At 40.2% G+C, this 15,615-nt stretch overlaps 1 protein-coding gene across 1 annotated transcript in view; it reads right to left on the minus strand.

The window, feature by feature from the left end:
* LOC124619915 (odorant receptor Or2-like) overlaps positions 1 to 15,615 on the minus strand; it is a 45,328-nt gene that overhangs the window by 9,824 nt on the left and 19,889 nt on the right. The window contains exons 3-4 of the mRNA XM_047146550.1: positions 3,262 to 3,366; positions 1,445 to 1,606 (exon numbers count right to left, since the gene is read on the minus strand). Of these exons, the coding sequence (XP_047002506.1) occupies positions 1,445 to 1,606; positions 3,262 to 3,366 (267 nt within the window). The remainder of the gene's footprint in view (positions 1 to 1,444; positions 1,607 to 3,261; positions 3,367 to 15,615) is intronic.

Below are 15,615 nucleotides of genomic sequence, written 5' to 3' on the forward strand. Positions count from 1 at the left end.
CGGATTATAACAGGGTGGAAGAGAATGATGCAGTCTTTCGCCCCATCTGTTCAGTCTACATATCCTAGGACCAATGACTGAAATAAATAAAATGATACAAGTGTGGAAGTGAAGTTTATGGTGGAAAGATATCAAAAATAAGATTCTCTGATGCCATTGCTGTTCTCAATGAAAGTGAAGATGAGTTACAGGATCTGCTGAATAGAATGAACAGTCTAATGAGTATGGATTGAGAGTAAATCGAAGGAAGACGAAAGTAACGAGAAGTATCAGAAATGAGAACAGCGAGAAGCTGCACGTCAAGATTGGTAATAACGAAGCAGGTGAAATAAGGTATTCTGCCGCCTGGGCACCATGGGCGTAACAAGGAGGACATAGAAAGCAGACTAGCACTGGCGAAAAGGTCATTTCTTACCAAAAGAAGTCTACTAGTATCAAATGCATTCCGTAATTTGAGGAAGAAATTTATGAAAATGTACGTTTGGAGCACGCTATTGTATGGTAGTGGAACACAAAATGTGGGAATACAGGAACAAAAGAGAGCCGAAGCATTTGAGATGTGGTGCTATGGAAGAATGTTGAAAATCAGGTAGACTCATAAGAGATATTTATGGAAAACGCTGACAGGAAGAAGGGGTAGGATGGTAGGACATCTTCTAAGACATCACGGAATACCTTCAGTGGTACTAGAGGAATACATGTAGCAAATAATTGAGGACGTAGGTTGCAAGTGCTACTCTGAGATAAAGAGGTTGACAAAGGCTGAGGAATTCGTGGCCGGCCGCATCAAACCAGTCTGAACACTGGTTACACAAAATGGTACACTCAAAAGAAAACGAGACACATGGAGAAAATGTAAGTACACTGTTCATTGTTTCAAAATTAATTAATACATTTATCTGATTGTGACACAATAATGCAAGTGCCTTCCTGGAAAATTTTTGTGGTTGCCTACTGAAATTTGACTGCACCCAGTCGTGCACCTTTTCCTTTGAGGCAACACGACGGCCGCGTCTTTCTTTAGAACTACACCGAGCGGATTGGCCGTGTGGTTTATGGTGCCATGTTACGGATTGCGCGGCCTCTCCCGCTGGAGGTTCTACTCCTCCCTCGGGCATGGGTGTGTGTGTAAGTTAGTTTAAGTAGTGTGTAAGACTAGGGACCGATGACCTCAGCTGTTTGGTCCCTTAGGAATTCACACACTTTTCTTTTAGAGCTCCCAAAATATGGATATCGTATGGGGAGGAACCCGGACTGTATGGAGCATGTGTAAAGGCTATCCAGTGAAATTTCTGCAACGTAGTCGAAACAACCGTGGCAACGTGTGTGTCCCGCAGCGTAGAAAAAGAAACGCCTGCACAGTGGACATCCTCAAACAGAAAGAAATGTAGGGATGTAACGGTGAAGAGTGTATGTTAAGAAAGTGTGAAGTTGCTATCCTCACCGACACGAAGGACTCCCTGGAGAGCGGGAAGAGCCCGGCAGCTGTGAGGCTGAGAGGCCGTTGAGCTCGGTGCATCAGGATCAGCAGCGACCGTTTGATGGACGTGGGACACTCCAGCAGCGATGGAACCGCGTCGTACGCTGCCTGCGCCACGTTCTCGCTCTGAAACAAGCACGGTCGCTGTCAGCTCTTAACCTTTTCCAAATAGTACTCAATCACATACGGCGCTAATGTCTACTGTTTATACAATACAAGCTGTGTTCTCAGCAAGAAAATCGAAATTGTTTAATTTCATCCAGAAGGATCATTTGCATTAACAGTGATCAGCGTGGAACCATAATTTGAGAACTACCATTTTAAATTCCACACTGTGTTCTGGTTTCCTACCAGGCACATCCGCAGAGTCATCAAGTTGCTAGTGCTCCTTACAATTCTACTTATTACGTATAAAAACTGACTGATCCGTTCTTGCAAAACTTCTGATTGCAAGCACTTACGACGCACTTTTAGATTTCGCAAGGATGAATAGTAAGTTTTATGTTTCTTCTTAAGTGTGGTCTGTGGTATCGATAGCTACGATGCCAAAACGTAGGTGGGCTCTGCTGGGTTGGTACTACGACAGACAGCGACGACAGCTCACTCTAGCCGGAGCGGTAGAGCTCTACGTGCTCCGCTCCAGATGTTCCCCATTTGATCAAGAGCAGACGGCCGGACACTTCGCTTGCTATTAAGACTATGTACTGCTTACGACGGGTATAAGACGTCGCACCTACGTGCTCCTCAGTGCAAAGTTAGGTATTCACGTTATTATGTATTCGTTTAATATTGTGATATAGTAAAACAATTTCTAAGAGCAGTACGGAGAGATTTTCACCTTATTTTTGCTCCTACTCACTTCCTACATTCCGCCTTTCCGCCTACCCTTCAGTTTACAGGAGAAGCCCCACGCGCCGCCTTCCAGGAGGTATACAAAATGGTCTCTATACTCTTCCCGATCAGTGCAAGTGTTTGTTGTCGTAGCTTGTGAAAACGTAGTTAATTTAGCTTGGGGGATGAAACGCGAAAGAATTACAACTGTGAGTAACGTGATACTTTTCAAACGTTGTTTATGCTGGTTGTGAATGAGAGTAGAGACGAATGTGAAGGAGATATCTTGTATACAGTTAATCGTTCTAGCTTAGAGAGCCTAGTATACAAACTGCGAAAGATGTGTGGCGGAAACATTATTCCTGACATATACACATAGGTTTCTACGCTCAATCGCATTGAGATAATCATGGGTATACAGTAGCGTGGTCTTATGAAACTTAAAATGAGAAATTACTGAGAGAAGATGCCACAACATGGCCAAAACGTTGATTGTTTCAGTATTTTAAATTCTATGACGCGAGAAAAGCCGCTGTAACATGGCTGAAACGTAGATTATTTTACCATTTTATAATATAATGCGCCAGTGCGCCCGAAAGGGTTTCTAATGAGATTGGCCGGATCTGGTTTTAATTGTTCGTGTAATATTAAATTATAACGGAGGTAAGGAGGAGGATCTGTGTACCGAAACATCGAGAACATTTTCGATGAAGACTGAGAAGCACTGAGCAACGCCGACGGTTAACACAAGAGAGCACATCAGATATCTCTTGAATCTTCGCACTGATAAAAACCGTTATGATAACTGTCTTGTGTTACATTAGCATATTGAATAACAGTATTAATAACAAGCAAACTCTTGTCATTGGTGTTCAATGCGTTTTTATGTCAAGCGTTTCCGATTTTATAGAATTTCAAATCATGATCTTTACAGACTCTGAGAAACTTACCTCTGATATCAAGTCATCTGCGAACCAACAGTAGACAAAGAGCTCAGCAAACATGGTGAAAAGGTAGCTGCTGTACTTTCCGGCATCTTGGAGACTCTCTGCGTTCTAGAACATACGTATACAAACACAAAACAAGCTCACTGTCTCCACAGAACTTGTGCGTTAGGAGGAACAAAAAATTTAAAAAATGAGCAAAACTCAAAAATAAAGTTTGTGTAGGAATCAGGATAAAGTTCTGTTATCTAATATTTTTCCGAGCAACTCTGTTTTATTTGCGGCTGAGTCAGAGACGATCCCGCTAGCATTGCATTTTATACTATCAATAGGTTTTCCTCTTGGGTTTTATATTTATTATGAAATAGTCGAGCAACAGCGACTATGGTTAAAATGGCTCTGAGCACTATGGGACTTAACATCTGTCATCAGTCCCTTAGAACTTAGAATTACTTAAACCTAACTAACCTAAGGACATCACACACATCTATGCCCGAGGCAGCATTCGAACCTGCGACCGTAGCGGTCGTGCGGTTCCAGACTGAAGAGCCTAGAACCGCTAGGCCATTCCGGCCGGCCAACAGCGATTATCAGTTACATTACACTAACTACACTAAAGGGCCAAAGAGACTGGTTGTTGTTTAGGTCTTCAGTCCAGAGACTGGTTTGATGCAGCTCTCCACGTTAATCTATCCTGTGCCAGCTCCTTCATCTCCGAGTAACTACTGTAACCTGAATCTGTTAGGTGTATTCATGCCTTGGTCTCCCTCTACGATTTTTACCCTTTGCGCTTCCCTCCAATACTAAATTGATGATTCCTTGATGCCTCAGAATGTGTTCTACCAACCGATCCCTTCTTCTAGTCAAGTAGTGTCACAAATTCTTCTTCTCCCCAGTTCTGTTCAGTACCTCCACATTAGTTACGTGATCCACCCATCTAATCTTCAGCATTCTTGTGTAAAACCTCATTTCGAAAGCTAAACTATTTATCGTCCGTGTTTCACTTCCATACTGCGCTACACCCCATGCGAATACTTTCAGAAAAGACTTCCTCACACTTAAATCTACACTCGATGTTAACAAATTTCTCTTCTTCAGAAACGCTTTCCCTGACATTGCCGATCTACATTTCACATCCTCTCTACTTCGACCATCATCGGTTACTTTGCTCCCCAAATAGGAAAACTCATCTACTACTTTAAGTGTTTTATTTCCTAATCTTATTCCCGCAGCATCACCCGATTTAATTCAACTACATTCCATTATCCTGGTTTTGCTTTTCACGATGTTCATCTTATAACCTTTCAAGACACTGTCCATTCCGTTCAACTGCTCTTCCAGGTCCTTTGCTGTCTCTGAGACAGAATTGCAATGTCGTCAGTAAACCTCAAAGTTTTTATTTCTTCTCCATGGATTTTAATTCCTACTCCACAATTTTTTTTTCTTTTACTGCTAGCTCAATATACAGACTGAATAACATCGGAGATAGTCTACAACCCTGTTTCACTCCCTTCTCATTCACTGCTTCCCTTTCGTGCCCCTCGACTCTTATAACTGCCATCTCGTTTCTGTACAAGTTGTAAATAGTCTTTCGCTCCCTGTATTTGACCCCTGCCCCCTTGCGGTGTATGCTGGTATAGACATCCGTATTCGAATACAGAGGTACGTAAACAGGAAGAATACGACGATGTTTTCGGCAACGCTTATGTAAGACAGCAAGTGTCTGTCGCAGTTGCTAAATCGGTTACTGCTGCTACAATGACAGTTTATCAAGATTTAAGCGAGTCTGAACATGGTCTGATAGTCGGAGCACAAGCGATGGGACATGTCATCTAGAAGGTAGCGATGAAGTGGGGATTTTCCTGTACGACCATTTCACGAGGGTTTCGTGAACATCAGGAACCCGGTAAAACATCAAATCTCCGACGTCGCTGCGGCTGGAAAAATATTGTGCAATGACGGGACCAACAACGAACGACTGAAGAGAATCGTTCACCGTGACAGAAGTGCAACTCTTCCGCAAATTGCTGCAGATTTCGATGCTGGGCCATTAAAAAGTGTCAGCGTGCGAACCATTCTACGAAACATTACCGATATGGGCTTTCAGAGCCGAATGCCCCCTCGTGTATCCTTGATGACTGCACGACACAAATCTTTACGCCTCGCCTGGGCCCGTCAACACAAACATTGGACTGTTGATAACTAGAAATTTGTTGCCTGCTCGAACCACACTCGTTTCAATTTGTATCTAGCGGATGGGCGTGTAGGGCTATGTAGACACTCTCATGGATCCGTTGGGTCTGTTCAAGCCGGTTGAGGCTCCGTAATGGTGCGTGGTGTGTGCAGTTGGAGTGATATGGGACCCCGGATACATCTGGACACTGCTCTGACAGGTGACACGTAAGCGTCCTGTCTGATCACCTGTTTCCATTCATGTCCATTGTGCAGTCCGACGGACTTGGGCTATTCCAGCAGGACATCCCACACGTCCAGAATTACTACAGAGTGACTCCAGGAACACTCTTCTGAGTTTATATACTTCCATTGGCCTCCAAACTCCCCAGACATGAACGTTATTGACCACATCTTGGATGCCTTGCAACTTGCTGTCATAAAAAGATTTCCATCCCACAGTAATCTTACGGATTTATGGACAGCCCTGCAAGATTCATGGTGTCAGTTCCCTCCAGCATTACTTCAAATATTATTCGAGTCCATTCTACGTTGTATTGTGGCACTTTTATGAGCTCGCTATGGGCCTACACGATGTTAGGCAAGCGTACCAGTTTCTTTTTCTCTGCAGTGTATATTCACTGCATTACTTATCCAGATACAATGATACAACTCATCTTATTGTTCACTTCAAATGTGACATAATCGATCTGGAGACGTTCCACAATGTACCGACAAACTGACATTGCCGCTGCTGGTCGTCTGTGAATAATTTTGCAAGATGATCTCGCCTGACGAACAGAGGGACGTAAGAAATGGGGAAAAATGTTTATATGAGCATCAGAAAGCTGTCGAAGCTATTGCTGGACAAATTAAACAAGTTTTTGACAGTATAGGTATTACACAATCTTCTCCTACAAGGGAGTAGAAACCCAGAGATGATGGATGATGTTGGGTTGGGAGTTAGCCACAGAATCAGCGCGGATGAAATTCCTTGCTGGTTGCACTGGCGGCTACATACGATCGGCAAGGACAAGACTCTGCAGACGGCGCGATCTGCTTCGAAAACTGAAAGGGAGCGGCATGCGTGAGGCTTGCCACACGGCGAGCGTCGTTTGTGAGCAGATAGTGGCTTGAGATGTCTGCTAAGCTATGTTGTTGTTGTTGTTGTGGTCTTCAGTCCTGAGACTGGATTGATGCAGCTCTCCATGCTACTCTATCCTGTGCAAGCTTTTTCATCTCCCAGTACCTACTGCAACCTACATCCTTCTGAATCTGCTTAGTGTATTCATCTCTGGGTCTCCCTCTACGATTTTTACCCTCCACGCTGCCCTCCAATACTAAATTGGTGATCCCTTGATGCCTCAGAACATGTCCTACCAACCGATCCCTTCTTCTGGTCAAGTTGTGCCACAAACTTCTCTTCTCCCCAATCCTAATCAATACTTCCTCATTAGTTATGTGATCTACCCATATAATCTTCAGCATTCTTCTGTAGCACCACATTTCGAAAGCTTCTATTCTCTTCTTGTCCAAACTATTTATCGTCCATGTTTCACTTCCATACAGGGCTACACTCCATACGAATACTTTCAGAAATTACTTCCTGACACTTAAATCTATACTGGATGTTAACAAATTTCTCTTCTTCAGAAACGCTTTCCTTGCCATTGCCAGCCTACATTTTATATCCTCTCTACTTCGACCATCATCAGTTATTTTGCTCCCCAAATAGCAAAACTACTTTACTACTTTAAGTGTCTAATTTCCTAATCTAATTCCCTCAGCATAACCCGACTTAATTAGACTACATTCAATTATCCTTGTTTTGCTTTTGTTGATGTTCATCTTATATCCTCCTTTCAAGACACTGTCCATTCCATTCAAATGCTCTTCCAAGTCCTTTGCTGTCTCTGACAGAATTACAATGTCGTCGGCGAACCTTAAAGTTTTTATTTCTTCTCCATGGATTTTAATACCTACTCCGAATCTTTCTTTTGTTTCTGTTACTGCTTGCTCAATATACAGATTGAACAACATCGGGGAGAGGCTACAACCCTGTCTTACTCCCTTCCCAACCACTGCTTCCCTTTCATGTCCCTCGACTCTTAGAACTGCCATCTGGTTTCTGTACAAATTGTAAATAGCCTTTCGCTCCCTGTATTTTACCCCTGCCACCTTTAGAATTTGAAAGAGAGTATTCCAGTCAACATTGTCAAAAGCTTTCTCTAAGTCTACAAATGCTAGAAACGTAGGTTTGCCTTTCCTTAATCTTTCTTCTAAGATAAGTCGTAAGGTCAGTATTGCCTCACGTGTTCCAGTGTTTCTACGGAATCCAAACTGATCTTCCCCGAGGTTGGCTTCTACTAGTTTTTCCATTCGTCTGTAAAGAATTCGTGTTAGTATTTTGCAGCTGTGACTTATTAAGCTGATAGTTCGGTAATTTTCACATCTGTCAACACCTGCTTTCTTTGGGATTGGAATTATTATATTCATCTTGAAGTCTGAGGGTATTTCGCCTGTTTCATACATCTTGCTCACCAGATGGTAGAGTTTTGTCAGGACTGGCTCTCCCACGGCCATCAGTAGTTCCAATGGAATATTGTCTACTCCGGGGGCCTTGTTTCGACTCAGGTCTTTCAGTGCTCTGTCAAACTCTTCACGCAGTATCATATCTCCCATTTCATCTTCATCTACATCCTCTTCCATTTCCATAATATTGTCCTCAAGCACATCGCCCTTGTATAGACCCTCTATATACTCCTTCGACCTTTCTGCTTTCCCTTCTTTGCTTAAAACTGGGTTTCCATCTGAGCTCTTGATATTCATACAAGTCGTTCTCTTATCTCCAAAGGTCTCTTTAATTTTCCTGTAGGCGGTATCTATCTTACCCCTAGTGAGATAGGCCTCTACATCCTTACATTTGTCCTCTAGCCATCCCTGCTTAGCCATTTTGCACTTCCTGTCGATCTCATTTTTGAGACGTTTCTATTCCTTTTTGCCTGTTTCACTTACTGCATTTTTATATTTTCTCCTTTCATCAATTAAATTCAATATTTCTTCTGTTACCCAACGATTTCTACTAGCCCTCATCTTTTTACCTACTTGATCCTCTGCTACCTTCACTACTTCATCCTTCAAAGCTACCCATTCTTCTTCTACTGTATTTATTTCCCCCATTCCTGTCAATTGCTCCCTTATGCTCTCCCTGAATCTCTGTACAACCTCTGGTTCTTTAAGTTTATCCAGGTCCCATCTCCTTAAATTCCCACCTTTTTGCAGTTTCTTCAGTTTTAATCTACAGGTCATAACCAATAGATTGTGGTCAGAGTCCACATCTGCCCCTGGAAATGTCTTACAATTTAAAACCTGGTTCCTAAATCTCTGTCTTACCATTATATAATCTATCTGATACCTTTTAGTATCTCCAGGGTTCTTCCATGTATACAACCTTCTTTCATGATTCTTAAACCAAGTGTTAGTTATGATTATGTTGTGCTCTGTGCAAAATTCGACCAGGCGGCTTACTCTTTCATTTCTGTCCCCCAATCCATATTCACCTACTATGTTTCCTTCTCTCCCTTTTCCTACACTCGAATTCCAGTCACCCATGACTATTAAATTTTCGTCTCCCTTCACAATCTGAATAATTTCTTTTATTTCATCATACATTTCTTCAATTTCTTCATCATCTGCAGAGCTAGTTGGCATATAAACTTGTACTACTGTAGTAGGCGTGGGCTTCGTATCTATCTTGGCCACAATAATGCGTTCACTATGCTGTTTGTAGTAGCTTACCCGCATTCCTATTTTCCTATTCATTATTAAACCTACTCCTGCATTACCCCTATTTGATTTTGTGTTTATAACCCTGTAGTCACCTGAGCAGAAGTCTTGTTCCTCCTGCCACCGAACTTCACTAATTCCCACTATATCTAACTTCAACCTATCCATTTCCCTTTTTAAATTTTCTAACCTACCTGCCCGATTAAGGGATCTGACATTCCACGCTCCGATCCGTAGAACGCCAATTTTCTTTCTCCTGATAACGGCATCCTCTTGAGTAGCCCCGCCCGGAGATCAGAATGGGGGACTATTTTACCTCCGGAATATTTTACCCATGAGGACGCCATCATCATGTAATCATACAGTAAAGCTGCATGCCCTCGGGAAAAATTACGGCTGTAGTTTCCCCTTGCTTTCAGCCGTTCGCAGTACCAGCACAGCAAGGCCGTTTTGGTTATTGTTACAAGGCCAGATCAGTCAATCATCCAGACTGTTGCCCTTGCAACTACTGAAAAGGCTGCTGCCCCTCTTCAGGAACCACACGTTTGTCTGGCCTCTCAACAGATACCCCTCCATTGTGGTTGCACCTACGGTACGGCTATCTGTATCGCTGAGGCACGCAAGCCTCCCCACCAACGGCAAGGTCCATGGTTCATGGGGAGGGGGGGGGGGGGGCTAAGCTATAGCAGAACATAATTACTGAATCCGCTACTGGCGGCCGCGACACTGTATGTAATAGCAGGACTAGCAGAGGGAAATCAGTCAACCTTGACTATCAATACCTTGGTCACTCACCCTGCGAACCCTGGCCTCTTGGCCGATGGATGATCCAGGTGGTGTGATTTACTGCCATGGTGGGAGCTCAGCGTGCGAAAATTTGTTTCGCGGCAACAAAATGCATACAATTTAAAGCATTATTCTTCAAGTTAAGCAGGTACGGCAAATTGAATTAATGAGGTGGGAATATCCGTATAAAAGTCCTCTCAATAGACCAGTTACAATTTAAGCTATTTAATATTAACAATCTGTCCTAGGTTGCACAATGGTCTTTACTGATTCAAAAACCACACGTTTCACCCGGGCAGGCCCACATCAGTTTATGTGGAACTACAATGGGAAATGAGCTCAATAAATAACAAGACCTGATCCTAGTCTACTACACTCAAGTACAAAAACCAGAAACTTAAATTCATAACACGTAAAGGATAGGAAAGCACATGTAAAATATTCTAATTGCTGCCGAAAAGCATTAGTCAAATACGCCTGAAACACTTCGTAAATGAACGTGAAGAACACCGTAGAAGACGATATTAAAACCACCAAAAAATTAACCTATTGAAGAATACTTAAGAACATGTAAGTGTCGTTTTACTTCGTAGGATGTGGGTCATCAGTCACAATAGCGTGGAAGAAGACCAGGCTCATCAACTGTAATCATGACCTCCTTGCTCGTGCACCTGCTCGTAATATATTATTACGAAAGTGCTGTTTTCAATTTATAAGGCCTATTTATGTTTCTGTTACGGTTTTATCTTACATAATTCTAGTTTTACAATTATATTAAATTTTATGAAATGTTTGATGTTTGCAGTATTGTCTTGTTTTATTTCAAAGATTCTTGGGCATGACAGCGAATTCTATGCCTGTCTTAGGAGTATATACAAACTGTGTTTAGAGATATACACTCATGGCAGTTAAAGACTCTTTAACAAAACTCAACGAACGGCACTTACAGAATCTTACAGGAGAGGTATCTTTTAGTCGCACTCAACTACTTTCATTACAGTACTTTGAAAATTTTTTGTAGGATGTAATGTTTTCGACGTATAAGCGAACAACGGTTTTTCGGTCCTCAGATGTTTACCACAAGCCAAAAATGGTCGGAAACCCATTTAACTCTTGTTTGGGATGCCTAACGTCGATTAAAATTATTTCCAGCTTTAGCATGCTTATTGTCCAGCAAAAGAATTATGTGCGTGCACTAACCATAATAAGATATCATAATGTTTAGCTTTTGTATTATTCATAAAGAGGCTGTCTGTAAAACAAATAAGGTCATTGAAACACAAACATCCTGCTTTGCTTGTGGTTTTCTTTGTTGTATGGGTATGATTACAGTCTATATTCAAACTTCATTTCAGTGCGTAGTCGTACTCTACTCCTGCTTTATTTTGCGTTTTTCACCTCCTGAACAGTTCCACAATATTCTCAATCTTGTAGTATCTTAAAAATGATGTTCCAAAACGAGCTTACTTGCTTGATCTCTATACTTCCTGAGTGTACGTCTCGGTTTTAGAGCAGGGCACTTCGGCGTGCCTACAGATTCTTGTCATCTGCTAAATCCACTATGCTCTAATTAGGCAAAGAATTTTCCACCAGTCTGTATGTGATAAAGAGTTGTATACTTACTTCTGGCTTTGAATTTTACATCAATAAGCGGTCAATCGGCTGATGTGGGAGCAGAATCGAAAAGTATTTTCATTTTGCTTCCTCGTGACATTTCGTGACACCGGTGTTGTAATTAGGCAAGAAACTAAAAACAAGCATCTTTGGCCATCACGCTCAGGCAGATTGAATTCGGCATCTGGTTAGTCTACTGATCACTGATGTAGTACAGCAGCTACTAATCTTCTAATAAAGTAGTGGCTGTACATTAAAGAGTTTTTAGTGAAATATTTTGCACTGTTGTCCAACAGACGCTTAGCAAACAGTTGGTTTATCTTCCGGGATGTTGTGAAATTGTCTGATAAAAACAGAAGCGAATGTAAAAGCTATTAACTTTAACTTTTAAATTTTATGTTCTAAGTTTCAGCTATACAGTATAAAAGAAGGGTTAGTTGAGCTTCGTGGACTCTTGAAAAATTAAAATGCCAAGTTTTGTGAACATTTGCTTTTAGGATCGTTTTACGAGGCAAATGTTTATATTTTTCGTATTTTGATTTAGCCTCTGTCTTAGGATGGTGTTAAAGTACCATAATTGGTTGAAAAGAGAAGTTTGAAAAACAAAAACGATGTTCGCTGAGTTTTATTAGCACGATTCTCAATTATTGGCACACATTTAGTTTTCGTTATTGTGCATAAAATCTTACATTCCCGTTTATACACCTCCTGACTCGTGCTCCGGTGCATAGTTCAGCAAAATTTTAAGTTTATGAAGGTTTCTGTTCGTATGTTGTAGTGTGCATTTCGTTCTATTTTATCTTCTTATTGTATGTGAGCTTCACGACTCTTTTTATTGTATTCCTACGTCTGTCGTATTTCTCTTTCTTGTTTCTAAACGTTTTCTATTTAGCATACTATGATCAAATACTTGAAAGCTATGCCTCTGTTATTGGACAGTATTATGTAATAATATTTATAAAATTTATTTCAGTGTCATGGTCTTATTCTGCGTTGCTTTGAATGATGACAAATCGCGCAAACCATGCCGACGGTTGTACATTTTTAAAGATTCCTCTTTAATGTAATTCGTGGTGGTTTTATACCATTTTCTTCGGTGTTCTTTACGTTCGTTTAGCACTTACCTATGCGTATTTGAAGAATGCTTTTTGGCAGTAATTATAATATCTCGTACGCGTTTTCTTATCCTTTACGTCTTACATGCAGAGTTTACACTTTCGGGCTTTACTATTGGATATAGTAATTCAGGAGAGGACCACGCCCAGTTATTTTATACCTCCTGACAATTCCCTAACCGGGTGAAACGCGTCGATTTTTAAATATTAAAGAGTATTGTGCAACTTATGACTAATGTTAATCAAAATACATGGTAGCTATACCACCACGCCACAGTGGATTGTAATAAAATTTTAGTTTTTTAAGATGCAAGATTTTCACATATCTGCGGAACTAGAATATTAACAAAAAGCAAATGTCCACAAACAGCGTTTGAGCACCTCTATCGACGTATATATTTCCAAACTTTTCATCCGTGTAATTTATTTTGAGCTATAAGCCAGAATGTCCATTCTGAAAGTTAAAAACATTAATTCATGTATAATAAATTGTGAGTTAGTAAAATAGCAGAGTGAGAACTATATTGTAGTATCTACTAATAATAGTACGAATTCCATAATGCTTGATGACATTTAATAGTAAAAAAGTATAAATAAACTACCTCACTGATATAAATGTGACTAATTCAAAACCTGTAATTGAATAATTCTAAATCTGTAAACCGCAGGCAAAATCTATTAACACCATGAGGAAGCTGTTAAAATTCTAGTCCTATTTAATACATATTGTGTATGAGAACAATAAGATAAATGTATACTAAAAAATTCCTATCACGGCAGATTAAAATTATTGAAGTGGGGCTACCATCTTCGCTCAAAGAATTCGCTTAGAGATTTAGCAATGTATGAATGTATGGGATTATGTGCAGCGTGTCAGTCATGGTTTCAGGTAATAAAAAATTTTTGGAGGAGATTTTATGTGGACTTTGTTACATAGCAGTTATGAGAACACAGAAATTTTTTGGTCTACTCGTCCACGGGCATATTACATTTCGTACAGGAGTCGTGCTACATTTGATAGTCATTTTTACTTTTGAGCACAAGCCTCGGATATGTACGTCACTCAGCTGGACAATTAAATTTGAGCAGAAGCACCTGGACTTTTAAAAATTCTGTCAGTTAGATGCAGAATTTCAACATTTCGGCATAAGTGCTTCTTTTCGACAGTTTGCTCGACTTTTTCGATTATTACTCGCAAAATTTTAGTACTGAATACTGACATGAGGTGCTGCACTTAGCGTTTCTCGTAATTGCGAAGAACTCGAACAGTCGTTGTGTTAGTACATGAACAACATTTTATTTACTTTCAAATGTAAGCCAGCTAGTTTTATTATTAATTTTCACCATTAACCAAAACCTTGCCTGCAATTTTTAAAGTACATAGAAGTTATCACCACAATGTATTGGGTGTGGCAACAGATGTGTTTCTGTCCCCTAGATAATATAGTCAATGAACAGTTATAATTAGTCATGTATCTGATAAACGCTTCACCTTATCATAGATTGCAGGCTATCACAGGCGGTATTTGCTTCTAAGATTTGATTTATAATCATAAGGCTACAGTCCAACTCATAGTTCACATCTTTTTAATTTTCAATATTTTGTTAAAAAAAGCCAGCAAGTTTATTAATTTTTTTAAAAGTGTTTATTAACGTCTCTGACAACGGTTGCAGTGTTTGTATTAGGGGACTAGTTTCGAAACTTACAAGTCAATTTTCAAGCCTGGCCGACTGAGGCTACAAAAAAGCAGTATATAGCTTTCAACGAAAGAGAATAGGAAAGTGAAATTATGATTAAAAATTCAAATGTTACTGAAAATAATTACTTGAATAGAAACATACCTGCTCTGACAGTGCCTGATCCTTATAATAAACATCAAAGAGGCAACATATGCGTTATAAATATTTGCAGAATGAATGAAACAGTCAACACGTGCCTCTTACCGAGTCAAAACGGCAACAGCACCCCTGTAGCTAATGGGCATGTCGCGTTTTAAATGTGGATGCATCTAAGCATCTTTATTAAACCTGACATCGAAGCAATGAATCACAACAACAGATGTACAAGTATTACACAAATACAAATATCAGTGTCCCTCGTACGTGTCACATATCTTAACATAAGACAAAAATATCACACTTAAGTGCGCCTATAGGGAAACTGAGCGATAAAATTAAAAATAGGGGACATCACAGCGCCTTTATAAACTAGTCAGATGTAATACGAAGCACAATGACACAAATCACATTTCTTGCAGCATTACAAATTTTGCGGCATACATACAGATTTCCAAAAGTAAATATACATAAATTGCTTACATACATTAAACATTTAAAAACAATCTGTGTCGTTTTCTAGCCAATAATATTTGTAAAAAACAGTTAAATAGGCCTACTGAAACAGCGTTTCAGGGCAGAGAATCATTATTACATCTTGTCATGCTCGACTATATTGCGATCGCCTTGTCCTGTACTCAAAGTGTCTGTCTATTCATTTGAGTCCTTTTGTCGTAAATCACAGAGTACGAATACTGAAATACTAATACTCAAAATTATTGCATGATTCTGAGCAGTTTTGCCTTAGCAGTCATTCATGCTGTGTGAACAAACTTTTTCCTATAGTACCCCTATGATTGCGGAACCAGTGAGGAACTTGCATCATGACCTGACATAATTTACTTACCAGACACACTAATCAAGTTACATATGCACATAAGTGCTCTCTTACAAGATATTGTTTCAAATTCAAACTTCATGATCTAACAAACTTATTGGCTTGACATGCATATCTAATTACGGATTACACTCAAATGATATAATGTCCACTACAAAGCGCTCTAGTAGAAAACGTTGTGCAACGTGTCATACAGCGTGTAGTGTATCCTAC

This window comes from Schistocerca americana, chromosome 6 (genome assembly GCF_021461395.2).
Source record: "Schistocerca americana isolate TAMUIC-IGC-003095 chromosome 6, iqSchAmer2.1, whole genome shotgun sequence".
Taxonomy (NCBI): Eukaryota; Metazoa; Arthropoda; class Insecta; order Orthoptera; family Acrididae; genus Schistocerca; species Schistocerca americana.